At 37.3% G+C, this 17440-nt stretch overlaps 2 protein-coding genes and 1 long non-coding RNA gene across 8 annotated transcripts in view; 2 read left to right on the forward strand and 1 right to left on the reverse strand.

The window, feature by feature from the left end:
- Window positions 1-17440, forward strand: part of htr4 (5-hydroxytryptamine receptor 4) — a 259262-nt gene that overhangs the window by 103074 nt on the left and 138748 nt on the right. The gene's annotated exons all lie outside the window — the stretch shown is intronic.
- LOC121642930 lies at window positions 1054-4654 on the reverse strand. Of its 3 annotated transcripts, none has more exons than XM_041990008.1 (11): window positions 4517-4654; window positions 3658-3745; window positions 3449-3583; window positions 3236-3313; window positions 2959-3104; window positions 2710-2846; window positions 2533-2626; window positions 2089-2421; window positions 1831-2011; window positions 1481-1608; window positions 1054-1386 (listed from the first exon to the last, which is right to left on the reverse strand). In XM_041990008.1, exons 2-11 carry the CDS (start codon window positions 3737-3739, stop codon window positions 1063-1065), a joined length of 1638 nt encoding a protein of 545 aa, XP_041845942.1. In that variant the 5' UTR covers window positions 3740-3745; window positions 4517-4654; the 3' UTR covers window positions 1054-1062. The 3 variants fall into 3 exon arrangements, with proteins under 3 accessions (XP_041845942.1, XP_041845941.1, XP_041845943.1); XM_041990007.1 differs by lacking the exon at window positions 4517-4654 and adding an exon at window positions 3999-4118; XM_041990009.1 differs by lacking the exon at window positions 4517-4654 and adding an exon at window positions 3999-4308 and having other exon boundaries at window positions 1298-1386; window positions 1516-1608.
- On the forward strand, window positions 6830-7174 carry LOC121642932. The gene is made up of 3 exons (XR_006011011.1): window positions 6830-6874; window positions 6975-7062; window positions 7145-7174. It is a non-coding gene; the product is annotated as an uncharacterized LOC121642932 (long non-coding RNA).

Here is a 17440-nt window from a genome sequence, read left to right on the forward strand (position 1 = left end):
AATTAAGGGTTTCAGTATTTCATCAATCCCATATTTTTTTACATCTTGTGCATAAAACAAAGATACCAAGTGGATGTTCATGAGGGCTGAATTTACTTTTGGGGGAAGATTTCTGAGAATAAAGTAAAGGCAGCCAACTTTATGTATGCCTTTTTTTGATCCAAGAGGATTTGCACATTCAAATTCGTCATAGTACAATTGAATTTGGAGACTATGTCTATAAACTGAATATAATGGATGACTTTCAAAGTAGCTTCCATCACAGAAGTCTTCATAAACATCAGAAAAAGGTGGCCTAGATTTTTGTATCAACTCGCATATGCTTTCATTTCTAAAAATGAACTGGAGTGTCTTCAAAATTGGAATATATGTGAATTTATCATTAACAGGAACTTGTTCATACATTCCAGTTTTATTTCGTCTCGTATCATATCTAACTCCAAGGTGCACCTCAACTGGCTCTACTACCCCCCATTTATCCCTGAAATATTTCTTCCACTTGGTATCAGAGTTCAGCTGACTGAAAGGATTGTCAAACTTTTTAAATAAGTCTTCCATGGCTGATCTAGATGGATTATTTCCTGGAAGTAAGTTCAATACCTGGTCCTGAATATTGGACTGCAGTTCCTCCACAAATTCTTCAAGATTTTCAATTGTGGACAGAACCACAGAATTTGGTACACCGCTCCCCAAAAGCTTGGCTATAATTGAAGCACACATATCTTTCCTTTGAGTGGATCCTGAATGTCCAGTTTCAACATTTTGGCATTGAGATGAAGTAGACGGCATTTCATTGTCTAATGACTGAGAATTGCCATCTTCACTTTCACAATTGGAAGGATCCTCACAGGGCTCAGTTGAAGAATGAATATTAATAAGATGTCTCCTAAATCCAGAATAACTGGAGAACTGCAAGCAACAACCGGCCTGGCCACATTTCAGTCTTAGACTTTTCCCTGGATACATTCCATGAATTAGTTTGAGGTGCCTGAACAGATGCACAGTTGTACCAAAGGATGAAGCACACAGAAAGCAACTTAGCATTGTGGCTGAGAAGGCCAACTAAAGCTTGTTCAACAACTTTGCTCTCAGCTCTTTGACTTTTGGAGTTTCTTCAGTTGTGCCTATGTCAATATTGTACACAGTTGTCTGCAAAAATGTGTACAGGCTGGACAGAGCATCATCATACTTCACACTGAAAACAAAATGAGACTTGAACAACTCATCAAAAGCACCTAAGGATGTACATGACTGACAAGGCAGAAGCTTCTTGTCCAAGACAATGTAGAAGGTGAAAACCTGTGCCTTTGAAGTCCCACTGGCAAGAACATATGGCTGACGGGTTTCTGCAGCAGTCAAGAGATGATCCTCAAGGCTATTGCATGACTGAAACACACACAAACAAATGTGCTTATAAACAATTTGTTTTTACAACTACAAAATATCTTTTTTGGACCAAGACTGTGTTGTGCAAGCAAACCTTGTGAAATTTCACTAGATGATCCATTGCCTCACCAACACTGATCTTCTTTGGCCGCTTTCTGCCAGCTGGTTGGGGAGTGAGAAGATGCAGCAACACAAGAATGGAAGCCATGTCGCTATCCCACTCTGGAGACAAAATGAATACAAATCATTTTAAAGGAAGATGCCTACAACAAAAATGGAGTAAAATTATGCAATGTACATGGATAAGTAAACATTGATATATTCAGGGTAGATGAATATATTGAAGTGCATCAGAAGCTTGCTCTTTGGAAGTTTTAAACACAATATAATCTGGATTATTTGACAACGATAAGAACTACAATGCTCTCTTGATGATGGCTGTACCTGGCTCATCAGTAGCATCAGACCTTTCATTCAGGGCAGCTTTTAACTGCTGTTTAAGGAGAACAGTCTCTTTCAGGGCCCTGGCCTCCTGGATGACTTTGTCTTTGAAACTGGTGTTCCATTTTTCAAGGAATCTTGAAGCGACATCAGCTCCAAACATCAGTGAGAAGTCTTGCAAAATCTAATTAAAAGGAAAGGACAACCACATCAAACATTTTGTTCATTTTAATGAAATAGAAGATTAGATTTAATACCTACCAGTCCTTTGACATCCAAAAAACGAGGAAACATTTGTAGGACATCAGCTGCGCGCTGTGGGTCATGAAGGATCTGCTGACGGTAGCAGAAGGTTTCTCTCATCTTCTGGAACACCAAGTCCCGATCAGTTGTGTAGTGAAGGAGAGACATGGCTTCCATACATTCGTCTCCTTTTCGCTGGTCATCCATGGTACCAAATGATCTTGATGATGTAGGACCTCCTGTGAGCACCATGTTATTCTGGGTTGTTGACACGGTTCTGGATTTACGCTGCACTGTTTTCATACGCCACTGTAGAAAGCCTTTGTTGCTCTGAATGTCATAGAAGTGTTCCTAGAAGGAGAGCAGTATAACATGTTTGAAATAAAGAGTTATTTAGTAACAGTACCTAGAGAGCATTAATTTTTGTAATGGTACTTATAACAAAGACGCAAAGGAACTTACATATCCCTTTTTGGAGTACGGGTCCTTCAGAGATGGGAACAGTGACACAATTCCAAGGGCATGGAATTCCTTTGTTGCTTTGCTAACAGCTCTCCTGCAAGAGTGAAAGTCTTGTTCATATAACAATTTCACCTAATTTAAAGCAAAACATAGTAATATTCTCTTAAAGCATCTTACCCTTCTTTTTCATGCATATGAGCCACAATAATGTTAACCATTAACCGCCGGGTAGAATCTTTTAAACTCCCAGTCTCCTCATACTCTTTTATCACAGTCATGCCAGCTGGTTTTGAGGAGAGAATTTGCTCTACATTCTAAAACAAAATAAAAAACAAAAAAAGTTCAGAACAATCTAAAACCATACCAATATCTTTTAAATTGAGTACAATATTGCATTACTGATCACTTAGGTTTTTATTAACATACATTTTTTGCAAGGATACTATTCAAAGGGGGAACAATCTGACATCCCTGATCACTTGTCTCACTGCTTAAACTGCTTGAAACAGAGACTGTATCTGTAAGGGATGGTGAAGAGGTCCTATCATCCTCTTGCTGCAGGACTGTCAAATCTGAAGATCACAAAACAGCCAGAGTATAAAAGATATTGGAACTACAATCAGCTAAAACAAGTGTAACACATGCCAGAATAGATATTTATTATTTCAAGTCAAAACCTGACATTTACATTAGCTCTACTTACCACAAGTAGTGAGGGTCACATACTCAGTCAGGTCTGAACACTCAGTAGAGATCATGGATGCTTCAGCAACTGGAAGGTCTGAAATTCACATACAACTGACTGTAGACAGACAGAATCTTATATTTTGATGTTATTATTTAATAACACTTATTTTATAAGTCACCGTCCAACCTAAAAAAAAATTTCTGCAACAAAAGCTCTTTAATGTCCTACCTTGATCAGTGTAGATGAAAAAGCATATTTCTTTGGCTGTTGCAAGGTCTGGAAAAACATCCTCATCAACTTCCACACCCTGGTCATCTGTGACCCTCAGTGGTGTAGTCTCTGGTATCAGAAACTTCTGCTGGACTAGCCATGACAAAAACACGTCACAAAGTTATCTCCTATCCTGTTAATAGCTGAATGTTAAACATTTAGCTTACCTGCAGTGATAAACTCTGCGAAGCTAACTTCTTCCAGTTTCAGATATTTCTTTTTTCCTCCAAGTTGTGCTTTTATTAACATGTTGGCCTGACGTTAAGGGAGAAAACAGGCATTATTTTTTGGACGACTGTAATTGAATTATAAAAGTTTAGAATTAACATTATAAAAATAAAATCATTAAAAAATTAAATTACTAAAGTATTTTTAACTGAATTATCTAATGCGTCGCATCTAAAATAGATTTGATGATTTGTTGTGACTATTACAAGGTCTGAAAAGACATCCACGTAACACGGCTTAACTTTCTGACTTAGCTGTTAGCACGTTGGTCCGGACTTACTTTGACATCGAGTCCTCGCGTTTCCCCCACATTATCTCAAAAGAATTGCACGCAATTGCCTGAATAGAGTGTCTACCCAAAGAAACTAGGAAAAAGAAATTAAGAAAAAAGTAGGTGGCATGTTATCGCAACGCCATTAACGTTAGCATTCTCACAAATGTTAGCAAGAAAACTACATCAGCTTACCGAAGCTCACGAATACGCCTATACATTCAAGGAAAAATATACGGAAGAAAACGCCTCCTAGAAAGAAGTTAGCCACCGTCAAAACAACTGTAGGGACTACTTTTTACAGTCTATGGTTGGAACACATGCCGGGCTAACGGAGCACGCTTAGATGTGGTTTAAAAAAAAAAAAAAAAACTCGGTTAAGTTCAACTGTGCAACAGAACTCGTTTACCGAATAAAGTAACGACATGAACAAACTCATATTGTACTATCTGAAAGAACAAATATCTTCGTAAATAACAGAATATAATATTCTTAAATTAATAGAATTATGCTTTTTATCTACATACCTCACGATGAAATCTTTGATGCTGCTCACGCCATGCCACACTGAGTCTAACACTGTGGTAGAGTTAAGAGGACCCCTGAGCACCTGTGGAATAGACCCCTAAATAAAACACTTCCATGGAGTACTGTTTAACTCAAACGAAGGTCAAAGTTGGAAAATAAACTCCAAAAATCTAACACTTTAACAAATTTTTGCTTAACTCCAGATTTTTCCACTCCACAAATTTGCTGTGCAGTTCTTTCAACTTGGACTCCAGCACCAAAAAACTGAAACTTTTAATCTGCCTAACCTTTTAATGTGTTTCTGAGACCTTTTGCATCACATTAAGATAAAAACTTTGAACAAACCCTGTTGTATACAATCTGTCTTCTGCCCCCTAGTGGATTCCTTTGGCGCTATGATAATTGTGACATGTCACACAGTAATAAAAAAATATATATTTTTGTCAATTGTTTACTTTTACATTTTGTTAAAGGGTCAAATAAAACTTCAGATTAAAGAAAAAAATTAATTTCTCCCTATTTTTCTTTGGGTAAGGCTTTACAGAGTTTAGTCAGAAAAACCGTCACATGGATGTGAAGCTCAGTGTTCCTCTCATCTTCCTGCTGTTTACTGTTTTATAATGTCAGCCATGTCTGCCCAAGGAGCCACACAGAGCTGCATTGACAGTGTTTGTTGCTGAACTTTCAAACAGTGTTTTCAGTTAGGTTTATATGGTCATCTGTCATAAATATATTCTGATTGAAACAGCTTGTAGAAATCAAGTTTGCATCGCTGTACTTAAGTACTGGTTAGCATTTGTAAATCCCAGTTGGCCGTACAGAGTGTATTCATAAACACCAACTGTTCTACGAAACGGTTTAAAAACATCAGATTAGTGATATAAACATCAGTTTACAGGGAAATCAAGAACAATGTTTTGATCTGTTGTTGTTTTTGTGAAGCTGAACTGCTTACAGACTTTCACTTTACTGACGTCCCTGGAGCGAGGGTCAAACATGTCTTAGGAGATGATCAAATGGATGTAATAACATGGCTCTGTGGTGGTTCTCCGGCTGTGGAAACCAAACCAGGTTTTAGCTGGAACCAACTTAGAACTGACTTCAGCATAATTCCTGAACTAGAACTACAAAAGATAACAAACCAAATTTGTTTTATTTCCCACTAAAATAAAGTGAGAATATTTCATTAATCTCATTTCAAAAGTGAAGCAGTCATGACTGAAAACGGTCATATTTGCACCAACACTTATTCAGTTATTTATAATCCTACAGGCATATTTATTAGTGAATTTAGTGTGAATTGTTTGTGTGTTGTGTGTGTGTTTCTGACTTGAATGTCAGTATATGCATGTTTATGTCTGTTAATGTTCATTTGTCTGATTAGGACTACATTTCACACTTGAGCCCAGTCCCAATATTCGCACTCCCACCCTTGTGCCCCTGGATTGCACGTTCGCGTTGATGGGCGCGAGTGTGTAGTGTGTCCCAATTCTCCAGAGCGGAAGTTTGCCCCGCCCCCTGTGCACCCTCAGTCCACACTTTGGCTAAGTCAGCATCCATGCAGACTTCGCCTAAGCATATTACCCACAATTCATTGCTGCATGTGATGTTTTTAACCAAAAAAGTGGGAAAATGGCAATGTTTGGCAATGCAGATCCTGTGCCAGTGGCAAAAAAGTTTGTTTTTAAGTGTAATAATTGAAATATTTCCTCTTTTACTATGCTATACGTAAGAATGTTCAAAGTTTCCCCTGTTACTTGGAATGTTTTAAATATCTGAAAGTTACTAATAAAAGTACAGATATTTGTTCACAGACATTTTATGCTAAAATTTTGTTTTCAACAAGTCATAAAGCAGCCAGTTTAATTGTTTCATATACTTTTAGTTTAGAATACAAAACAGTTATTTATCCCTCCACATTTAAAATCATCCAACAACTTTACATAAATTTGTTCAGTAATTTATTAATTTATTAATTCATGTACATTCATTAACCCCTTATCAAGCGGGGTCATTTTGGCAAAAACGCCTGTAATATGACCTCTCCAAATTAGAATTACTGCTTTTATTAAACCCTCTAGGTTGTAAGTACAGGCTTGGGCTCTTTGTAAAGGTAACACTCTCTAGTTTCACCCACAATCAGAATCAGAAGTATTGCTGATAAAAAGTTATACACTTTAGAACACACAGAATAAAATATTTTTTTTGTCCTCGCCTAACCTGTACGTACCTGTATTTTATAAAAACTCATATTTTTTTACAGGGACGGATGAAATGACGTTCAGTTTTATTCAATTTAGGTCTGAAAGTGACCATCTCTTCACTGGGCACAGAAATGCCTCTACTCAAGGCTATGAGTGAGTTTACGTCTGTGAACAATATCAAAATGTTTTAGGTTAATATTTAACAGATAGACAGACAAAAATTTTTTTCTAATTTAACATGTGACTCTTGCAGCGAAATAATAAAAATAATGGACTTGGAGGGGAAAGTAACTCCTCAACAATGCAAGAAGAAATGGGAAAACCTAAAGAAAAAATATAAGGTAATTTGATTAACAATATGAAGTGTCTTAGCATGTAAATATATTTTCTATCTTTTATATATGCATGTATTATTATGTTAAGGACTTGTCACTTCCAAAAACTGGGTCAGGGGCAGATGAGGGAGAAGTTACTGCAGCAACTTGGATTTTCTATACTGCCATGCATGAAGCAATTGGCCAGAAGCCATCTGTTAGACCAGTCAGCCTCAACTCTTCAGTGTAGTGGTCAGCCAGACGGAGAACGAAGAAAAGGAGGACACAGCATCTCTGTCAGCAGCAGGAGCAGCGAGCTCAGAGGTGAGCTCTCCAGAAAGTTCTCCAGTTGTGACGTTGAAGAGGCCGAGGAAAAGGAAGAAGAGTGGTGAGAGTGCAGCAGAGGACCTTCGGGAATGGTGTGAGAACATGGAGAGGAGGCAAGAAGAAGAGGATGATCGTGACAGAGCCTGGCTTAACCATTCCCAGGGACAAATGGATAAAATGCTAGATCTGTTTGGGAAACTTGTTGACCACCTTACCAAGTAAAGTGGTTAACAGGTTTTATTTTATCCATTTGCCCCAGAAAATGCATATGTTCTCAGAAATGTAAGCATCCAGTTAGAATAATACAAATGGCTTTTATTTATTTATTTACATATAATTTGTAAAAGAAAAAAAAAAGTGTCGTAACAAGACATACACATTCTATTAATGATTAAATGCAAGCAATATATTTTGTATTTTATTTTATTTTTAACCTTTTACGCCACAGAAAAAAATAAAGCAGAAATATTTTTTTAGAACTGATTACAATTCAATATTTCAATTCATGTAAATATTTTTTCTAAAAATCTATAAGTTTGGTCTACTAAAATTACACACTCAATGTTACTGGGATGACAACTCTCAAAAGAACTAGCCCACAATGGCATATAATACTTATATATTATATAATATATATATTATATAATTACTTCATTCCAATGTTGGCTAAAACAGGCAAGGCAGTTTATTTGTATAGCACATTTCATGTACAGGACAATTCAAAGTGTTTTACATAAAACAAAGACATTACAGATATTTAGAATAGTAAAAGGTATCAACACATGATCACAATAAAATAATAAATTACATTAAAATGATTAAAAGCAAGATAAGTTAAAAAAGTTTACATGCAGATTTCATGCATAGGCGCATGAGAAAAGAAATGTTTTTAACCTTGATTTAAAAATGTCTACATTTGGTGAAAGTTTAATCTCCACTGGCAGTTTGTTCCACTTGTTTGCAGCATAACAGCTAAATGCTGAACTAGTTGACCAGAGTCTTTGGATCTAAGAGCTCTGCTAGGTTTATATTCTCTGAACATATCACAGATGTATTCTGGACCTAAACCATTCTGGGATTTGTAAACAAGCAGAAGGCTTTTAAAATCTATTCTGTGACTGACTGGAAGCCAGTGTAAAGATTTCAAAACTGGTTTGATGTGTTCAGATCTCTTAGTCCTGGTTAAAACTCTAGCAGCAGCGTTTTGAATGAGCTGGAGATGTTTAATGCTCTTTTTAGGAAGACCTGTTAAAAGACCATTACAGTAATCCAGCCTACTGGAGATGGATGCATGGATGAGCTTCTCTTGGTCTTTCTGGGAGACTAAACTTTTAATTCTGTTGATGTTTCTGAGCTGGTAAAAAGCTTCTTAGTGAAGCTTTAATGTGGCTGCTGAAAGTCAGGTCTGAGTCTATCAACACTCCAAGGTTACGAACTTGGTTGGTGATTTTAAGAGCCAGAGTCTCCAGGTGTTTACCAATGCTGACCCTCTTCTCTTTGCTACCAAACAGAATAATCTCAGTTTTATCTTCATTTAATTGTAGGAAATTCTCCTTCATCCAGGTGTTTATTTGCTCCAGACACTGACACATTAAGTCTATAACATCAAACAATTTAAATAATCAACATTTTAACAGGAAAAACATTTTAAGGTTAGTGAGTTCCAAAACTAGATGTAATCATGTTCAAATAGGTGTGCTTGTAAAGTAAGTGGTGCAGAAACCTGGGCAGAGAGTCTTGCTCTCAACGTGTTGCCACTTGCTTCCTGTCCAGCATCTCCTGGAGGCAGTGGTGGTGGGAGTTGATCATCCAAATCTTCTGGTTCAAGGACATCACCATAGGTCAGGCAGATATTATGTAGGAAAGCACAGGCTTTCCACTTGAGTGCAAAATGCAACCTTGACCTCTATTGCTTTAAACATAATTGTGCGCCATCGAGCTTTCATCATGCCAAAGGCTCGTTCAATTACTGAATGAGCACATTCATGGCAGTTGTTAAATCTTTCTTGAACCCGGCCCTGAAGTGGCAGTTTGTAAGGGGTGATAATGGCTATAGGCCACTGAATGCAGGGATATCCGCCATCACCCAGAATAAAAAAGCTGTGGTGGGTATTCAGCATTCTGTTTTGAAGAACACGCGTGTCATGAACAGAACCAGGAAAACCAGTGAAAATGTTCAGAAATCGGCCAAGTCACAGATGGCTTGCATGTGAATGGAATAGAACTGCTTATAGGAAAAGTAATCTTCTTTGTTTTGATTTGGTGGTTTAATTCGTATAAGACAGCCATCCACTGCACCTACAGCCTTGTCAAAGGCTTTGTGTCGAGCTAAACGTCCAAATCCCTCCCCAATGTCCTCCAACTCCTCCTGTTTTGGATAACAGATGACTTTGTGTGCATTTTCCATTATAACTTGTGTAATTCTGTGCACAACTCGGCAGATTGTTGACTTCGGCACAGAGAATGCTCTGGCTGCAACTCTGTATGAGATGCCATGTGCAAGCCAATAGACGAAGAACAATATCTCCAGTGGATGACCCCAGCCATGATCTTGATCTCTTTTTAAAACTCTCATCAAGCCATTCATTGAATCCCTTGTTAGGCGGTAGTCTGGTTTCAGGTCTTGGTCAGGATCAAAGTACACCTGAAGAACTGGAATGGTGGAATTCAGTCTTGTGTACAGGAGTGCTGCTCTAGCCTAAAATTATATGGAGATGAAATAAAAAAAAATATCTTACGTCTTATCATTTTCTTAATTTTTTTTTCTCAAATCAGAGTAATTACAATTACTTCTACTAGGACGGGTATTTGCCATCCAAGATGCAAGCGGATGTGTATCTTTACTGCTTTTCATGGCGAAAAAATACTTCCCACTGGACAATAGGGTAATGATGGGCATCCCAGGAGACAGTAGCCCATAGCATTTAACTTACCGTTCGAACGAACTCCGGCACAGCAACGAGAGTCAGCTGTATTAGCCTGCTTTTGGTACCTCCGCTTCTTTTTTCTCAATATTGTTGTTTGTTGCAGTTTTATAATTATTTTCATCAGCAAAATAGTGTACAAGACAATCGGTGCCGCCATCATGGATGTCGCAGAAAATACGTAAAGGCGCGAATTAATGGCGTAACCATCACTGTCTCCGTTCTCCTGTTTTCCCACGCTTGTAACTTGCACACTCAAATGCTTACGTGCACTTCTACCAAGTGCACACTTCATAGAGGACCATAGGGTGTAGTGTGGGTATTGGGACAGGGCCTTGAACAGTGGCACCAGGGAGGCTGCGACAGCTGCAGTCAAAAAAAAAAAACAACAAAACAAAACAAAACAATAATTTAAACAGAAAACAACAACAACAAAAAAAAACAATCTATGTGTCAAAATTGGATCTCATGCAGGAAACCCCCCCACCCAAAAAAAAAAAACCACATACACACTTCTCAAATAATACAACAAATGCATCACAAATAGATTTAAGCGATGACAACCTCTGTTTAATGCACTTCAAGCAAAGTTAGGTGATTACAGACTTTTTTTTTAAAGTAGATTTGCTCCATTATGTGTAGCAGATTTGGCTTTTATGGAGTCCACCCCCTGCAGCCTCTGTGTGAGAGCAATGAGAAGTTCACACTCTGCCTGCGTGGCTTAGCAGCAGGGATGTGTGGTCTCTGTAGGTGGTGTAGCAGCTTCCATTGATTACTGTGACAAAGCTCAACTGCTGCAAGCTGAGGGTACAGGGCTTGTGTCTTTGATGTGTGCAGATCCCTGAAATCCACTTATTCTCCCCAGATCTGCAAACTTCACGACTGCTGTCTGTAAAACATCATATGAGCAGGGGAGCCTACATTCTCCATCACACTTACAGACATTACATTGTAAAATGGGTACATGTCTGTGAAGACCACTGTATGGCATTTATAAAACTGGAAACATAATCCTCAGCTCTTTCCTTTTAACTTACAACACTTTCCAAAAACTTCTCTGTCAATTCCTATTTGAGTTACGAGAGAATAATCCAAGTTATGGATTAAAAATTACTGTGTTTGGGGTTATGTATGTATTCTTTTTACAGCAGTCCATCCCATTATTTAATAAATTTCATTTTATTAGTTGTCTTGGTGACACATCGACACCAAATCTGTTACACACTCAGTCATGGCATTGACGTTATCTCCACGTGGTTCACAGAAGACATTCTAGTCTAAAGCCTCAAAGCATCTTCAGCTTCATTAGAACAGGTTTTAATAGTCTGTGTGATGACTGGTTGCTGCTGAACGACAGACTTGTAGGTGAAAAGAAACCAGATTATGGTCTGATCTTCCTAAAGGAGGCATATTTAACATTTGCATAAAATAAGTTTAACATCTTATTTTCTCTGGTGGACCGACTGACAAACTGTTGGAAAGCTGGTAATGTTGCAGAGAGAGTTGTTGAAGTCTCCAGAGATTGCAATAAATGCCTTAGGATGCTGTGTTTGTAGCCTAGCAACCACTGAGATGATGATGTCACAGGATGTGTCTGTAGTGGTACCAGGTATGATGTAAACTGCTACCAGGATAACACAGGTAAACTCTGTGGGTAAATAATATGAAAACACACAGCTAGCAGTTTGATGTCCCTTGTGCAGAGCTTCTTCTTTCCAGTGACCAACGGTGGTTAAAAAGCGCTGCAGTTCCACCTCCTTTTACCGTTCCACTAATTTTTGTGTTACGGATTGGCCGTGCATTCTTTAAGCAGTGTACAGACATGTTAGAGTCCGGGATGTGTTCATGCAACCATGTCTCTGTGAAACACACAATACTGCATTCCATGTATTTTTTTTAAACCTTGTTAGCACTTGAAGCTTGTCCATTTTGTTATTTTGTTTTATTTTATTTTATTAGGTTTATTTGAAAGGAACAATGCACATTAATCAACATTTCAGTTTAGATCAGCAATGTAAATGTGTCCGACTTTCCAAATGAATCTTTAGTCCCTTGGCAGGTCAATCGAATAACAACATACATTATTCTAATGCAATGCTGAAGTATTTGGTAATATAAAGGCGGCATTTTAACTTATGGTAAAAGATATAGTAGGCTTGTTCTTCATGTGTGCAAGTTTAATTACTTTTAATCAATTTCTTTAGTTTGGTTTTGAAAATTGGATAGCTGCTGTATTCTCTAAAATCAATGGGAAGACTATTCCAGTAGTTTGTGGCCCTTATTGATAAAACTCTTCAAGTTTATTGTGTGTATGCGGTGCAACGCAGAGATAGCTAGCAATCTCATGTTACATCAGACTGGTTGGAAGAAGTGATTTGAATTTCCACCCTTTCTCTCTTCTCTCGCTCTCTTCATCCTCTTCCCTTGTGTGGGGGATTTGGTGGTCGCTGATCATACTGGTGTTTAATCAGCTTAATCAGTTGGTCCCACAGGTAAACAACTCTCCTGTTGCCATGGAAACTCATCATAACAAGTCTTAGAAGAGTCCAAAGTACAAGGAGAAAGTACTTGAGCAGCACAGCCTCTGAACCAGCGAGAAAAAATATTCTTGAAAATGAACCTGACGGCGATTGTCTTGAAAAAAAGTCGATTGTATTTTAAAAATCTAGACAGTGTGGTTTCACTGCCACCTTATTGCAGCCAATGCTTTCCAGTGGAATTCTTTTTTTCTCTCTCTCTCTTCTACATTCTGATAGTGAAATGCATTTTTGGAATACCGGTAATTACCACTTACTTATTTCCTCTGAATCGCTTTCAATGCTAATTAAAAAGTCACCACACCTGTGCTACAGTAATTCTGAAATTCGGGGAAGAAGAGCTGAAGGTCAGCATGTGAATCTCACTAGAAGTGGAAAAGCAAAGTGCTGCACAAAGTGTAAAGGTCATTAATAACCAATTTTGGAAGAGGACAAGGATGAGCAATCTGAAAATTCTCACATGACTTTGAACCTGATGATTCTTGGCAACAGTGAGTGTTAATGCATGTCTGGTCTAGGGAAAAGAAACGATGCAGAATGATGGATTAATGTGGGTCAGTCATACCAGCTTCTGCAGATGCTGACATCATCTCTATTCATCAATCCTCAGGCATATTATGTACACATTTATTTCTCTGCACCTCTTTACTCTGTCTGTCTTTTTCTGTCTCCCCTTTATTAATCCTGTCAGTGGGTCTTTTACATAAACTTGCTTAGTTTCCTGAGCTCAATAAATCCAGTGCAGGAATCCCTTCAGCTATATTTGCACTCAGCATTGCACTTTTCCCGAATCTTAAGAACTCCTGCCGACATTCATCCCTAGACAGAAGACTCCACTTCACCACAAAGCAATCTTACAAATTTCCACAAAAAAAAAAAAAAAAAAAAACAGACCTAGAAGGAGCAAGATGAAAACGAAACATACCAGCTTCTGTTGCAGCTGTGTACCTCATCACATACACTTTCAATGCTGCAGAATTATTGTGGTCTGCTACCTTGTCTAAAATTGGACAACTGTGTTATAAGTCAGATGAGTCATCTGCAGGATCCCTCGTGGTAAAAACTGCATAATTACTAATTTTCTGAATACATTGCTTCAGAGTCGGACTGTCTGCTCATACTTCATGTTTATCTTGCTGAGATTATTCCAGTCAGTATGGTGATGTTGCTCTGGGCTCAGATGGCTTTCAGACATGTTTAGTATAATATTAGCTGCCTCTGTAGACACACAAACACACACACACACAACATTAGAGCTGTCTTGTGTGATTAAATTTGATACCATACCATATAAAAGTTGAAAAAGACCCAAATTGTTTGTATCAGTTTAAATAATTGAAGCTCCTAAAAACTAGAAGGTATTGCAGTTGTACCATCAGACTTTATCTCACCATTAATAGTCTGTATATTAATCGTATTTCGTAGGGATTGTAAGTGATTTCTAACCATTTCATGCTTATTAAGGGGGGGCTGACTTAAGGTGTTGTTACTGTAGTCATTTTTAATCACTGATAACTGTAGAGCAGAGGATCATTGTTTATATTGTGAATAAATGGAGAGCAGGACCGCTGCTGTGGCTGCTGTGGCCTCTACTTTAACCTACTGTGCTGCATGCTATATTGCTCCTGGGGTTGTTGTGCAAGTGCAATTCCACTATATTGTTCTTCGTCTCTCCTTCTTCTTCTTGTCCTCAACTCCTCCTCCTGTTGTAGAAAAAATTACCAAGAGTCTGGAATGAATAAATGTATTTAAAAGGTTATTACAGGAGAAGTATTGAACACAGAATTACTTGTAAGTAATGAGAGTGGTCGTCTCGACTTGCGTGAAGTCGAGAGAGACTCTGGGGAGGCAAGAGGAAAAACAATAGTTCTACATTTCTGTAGAAAGAATCCTCCTTCCTGAAGACCTTGGGTGGACACGCAACTCCAAGAGCTGGCGTCAAAACAACCTCACATAGTTGTGTCTCCACCAGAACCAGTCTGACTAAGAGTCTGGGGCAGGACCAGATAAAGGTCATCTTACCCTTGTAGTGAACTTTTAACAGAGCCTGTATATGAAGAGAACAAACCTTAAAAGTGAATAAAAGCATGATGAATAAAAATGTACAATGTAAAAACGTGTAATATAGTAACAAACAGTGTAAATACAATTTATAAATGAATATAGTAAATGAAGTAATTATAGGTGTGATTATAATATTATTTATAGAGCATAATAAGTAAAATTTCTTCCACACTTCTTAATGATAAAGTGCCTTCACACCCTCTAGTCTGCTGGACTCATTCTTCCAGCCTGAGTTTGTTTTCACTCTGCACTTTGTCAAATGGACCAAACCTTTTGAATAAAGTATAATAAAGCTGATTATTTTCAGACATTTATTTAAAAGGTGGATGTTTTTCTTTCTTTCATTTTAACATTTAACATACAATAAGATCTGTTTCTAGACCTTCTGTTTTTTCTGAGTGACTTGTCACAAGGCTTTCTTATGAGCATCTCCCTGCTGGTGTGTTGTTGTCCATCTTTTACTGCCCAGCAAACACAACTTTGGCTTAGAATTTTTTTCAGCAGATGAATAGAAGGATGGATTAAAGATTGGCTAAATAAACTAATATACTATTTATTCAAAGCTAGCACTTTAAATACACTAAATAAATTATCAATAACAATATTTTTGAAGGTTTAGACTTCTGAACTGATCTCCGACGTCTAACATAATCTCTGTGTGGTAATGAGATTCAGTTTAATGCTGTAAATTACAGTGTGACGGGTAAAAGTAGGCACTGTCATATGTTCCGTATGCAGCTTTAACTTTGAGTAAACATTTCCAAAAACCTCACAGTTCCTCACAATTCACCTCACAATTTGATTCAGTTATGATTCAGGGTTCTTATGAATCCAACACATATCCAAGATATTTTTCATATTATGTTCAGGTTTTTAATGGAATCTACTGTTTAAAAACAGTCTTACAAACAAAAAACTGCTCATAGTTCTCTTTTCATCATTTTTTTATCAAATAAAAGTTATCTAGATTAGAGCAGTATGAGGATGCAAATGGGATTTTAATTTCCAGACTGATTCCATTAAATTTATCCAGTTATGACTGAAACTTAGAGTAATGCTAATGTAAGTTGTATAACTGTGTTCACCAAAGCTTTATTCAAACGTGCTACATTTAACTTAGATGTAAAAATAAATGTAAACAACTGAACAGGTCTTTGTCAAAGGGATTAAATCACAAGTTCATTTTACCGACTTAAAACAGTTTTAAGACTGAACAGCTGTTACCACATAGTTAAGATGGAATAATAATAACGTAATCTAACTGTTGCAGAAGTTTTCTCTGTGAATTAATATGTGTTATGTAGTATGTGGTATTGATGAATTTAATGTGTGAAAATTCCTCCTTAAACACTGTCATCTTCGATTCTCATCATGTTGTGTTAATTATTAAATACTGATGAGAAAATCTTGTTGAGCTGCTGGTTAACGTGGTTGATATACATCTTTTCTTCCATCACTGCAGTATGAGCATGGGTGAAAACTTGTGTTTCATACTTTAGTTTTGGTGAAATGTTATGTTTTAGTTAGTCAAAACCTTGGAATCACGTTAAAACCTAAATACTCTCATTTTAAAAATGCTTCCTGTTAGCAGCTCATGACATGTTGTAAATATATGCAAAGATAAAAAAAAAACGTTTAAAAAGTTTCCATAGTCGGAAGCATTTCCTGGAAGTAATGATTGTGGTAGTCTGGTGGAGTTACAAATGCAGATTTCCACTATTACATTACAGATTATCCGACTGATAACTGGAAGGGAAATTGATCTACTAGCAGTGATACTGATGTGAAGAACGTCACGATTAGACAAAGTGTCCTGATGCACATGTATGTGTGTGTGCATGTGGGAAGCCATCAGACATATGCTTTGTTTTTGAAGACAATTAGCTTCAAATGACTCACAGAGTTTCTTATTCTACATGAACTCTTACAGCCGTCAGCTCTGTCGTGGGTTCTGACGCTAACTTTAGCTGGAATCGCACAAGGGCTTAATCAGTTGGTCTTGGAAATGGGGGATAACTTCAGCCGGTTTCCTTCACAGCTGAATTTCCAAATGTGACCAGTAATTATTTGCCTTGAAAGGAGGAAAACTTTCATGTTTGTGTCAAGGATTTAAAGATGCATAGTGTTAGAATTATAACCTAGAAACCGAAAATACATCATTTCCTCAGCTGAGGGGAGCATGCTGGTTAATTGCAGCTTAATTGATAAAAAGATTAGATATATTTAGAGGGTGTGATGATAATATAATAAATCACTGTGTGAGATAACTTTATTTACTTTGAAACTAAGATTGACTTCAGTTTGTAATAATTGTCTGAAAAATGCAAAGCATTGCATAAATTTTTAAAGTATTTTTTTTTTAAGTACATTATGAGTAAAAATATCTTCATAAGATCACAGCCTAACAATAAAAGTTTTTTTTTTTTTTTTTTTTGTCTGGGAATTTGCATCTGCTTTCAAACAAAGTCCCATTTTCAGTGAGAGGTTAATTCAACATGAGTTTTTCTTCCTATATTTTCCCCCTAATTCCACATTATTTCACTTCTTGTTTGA

Source organism: Melanotaenia boesemani, chromosome 7, assembly GCF_017639745.1.
Source record: "Melanotaenia boesemani isolate fMelBoe1 chromosome 7, fMelBoe1.pri, whole genome shotgun sequence".
Classification (NCBI taxonomy): domain Eukaryota; kingdom Metazoa; phylum Chordata; class Actinopteri; order Atheriniformes; family Melanotaeniidae; genus Melanotaenia; species Melanotaenia boesemani.

Excerpts from the sequence above, each read along its gene's own strand:
- LOC121642930 (XM_041990008.1), bottom strand. The coding sequence starts at position 3,739 with ATGTTAATAAAAGCACAACTTGGAGGAAAAAAGAAATATCTGAAACTG. Across the intron at positions 3,584-3,657 it reads CGCAGAGTTTATCACTGCAG|TCCAGCAGAAGTTTCTGATA; the intron begins GTAAGCTAAATG and ends TGTCATGGCTAG. Across the intron at positions 2,422-2,532 it reads CGTACTCCAAAAAGGGATAT|GAACACTTCTATGACATTCA; the intron begins GTAAGTTCCTTT and ends CTCTCCTTCTAG.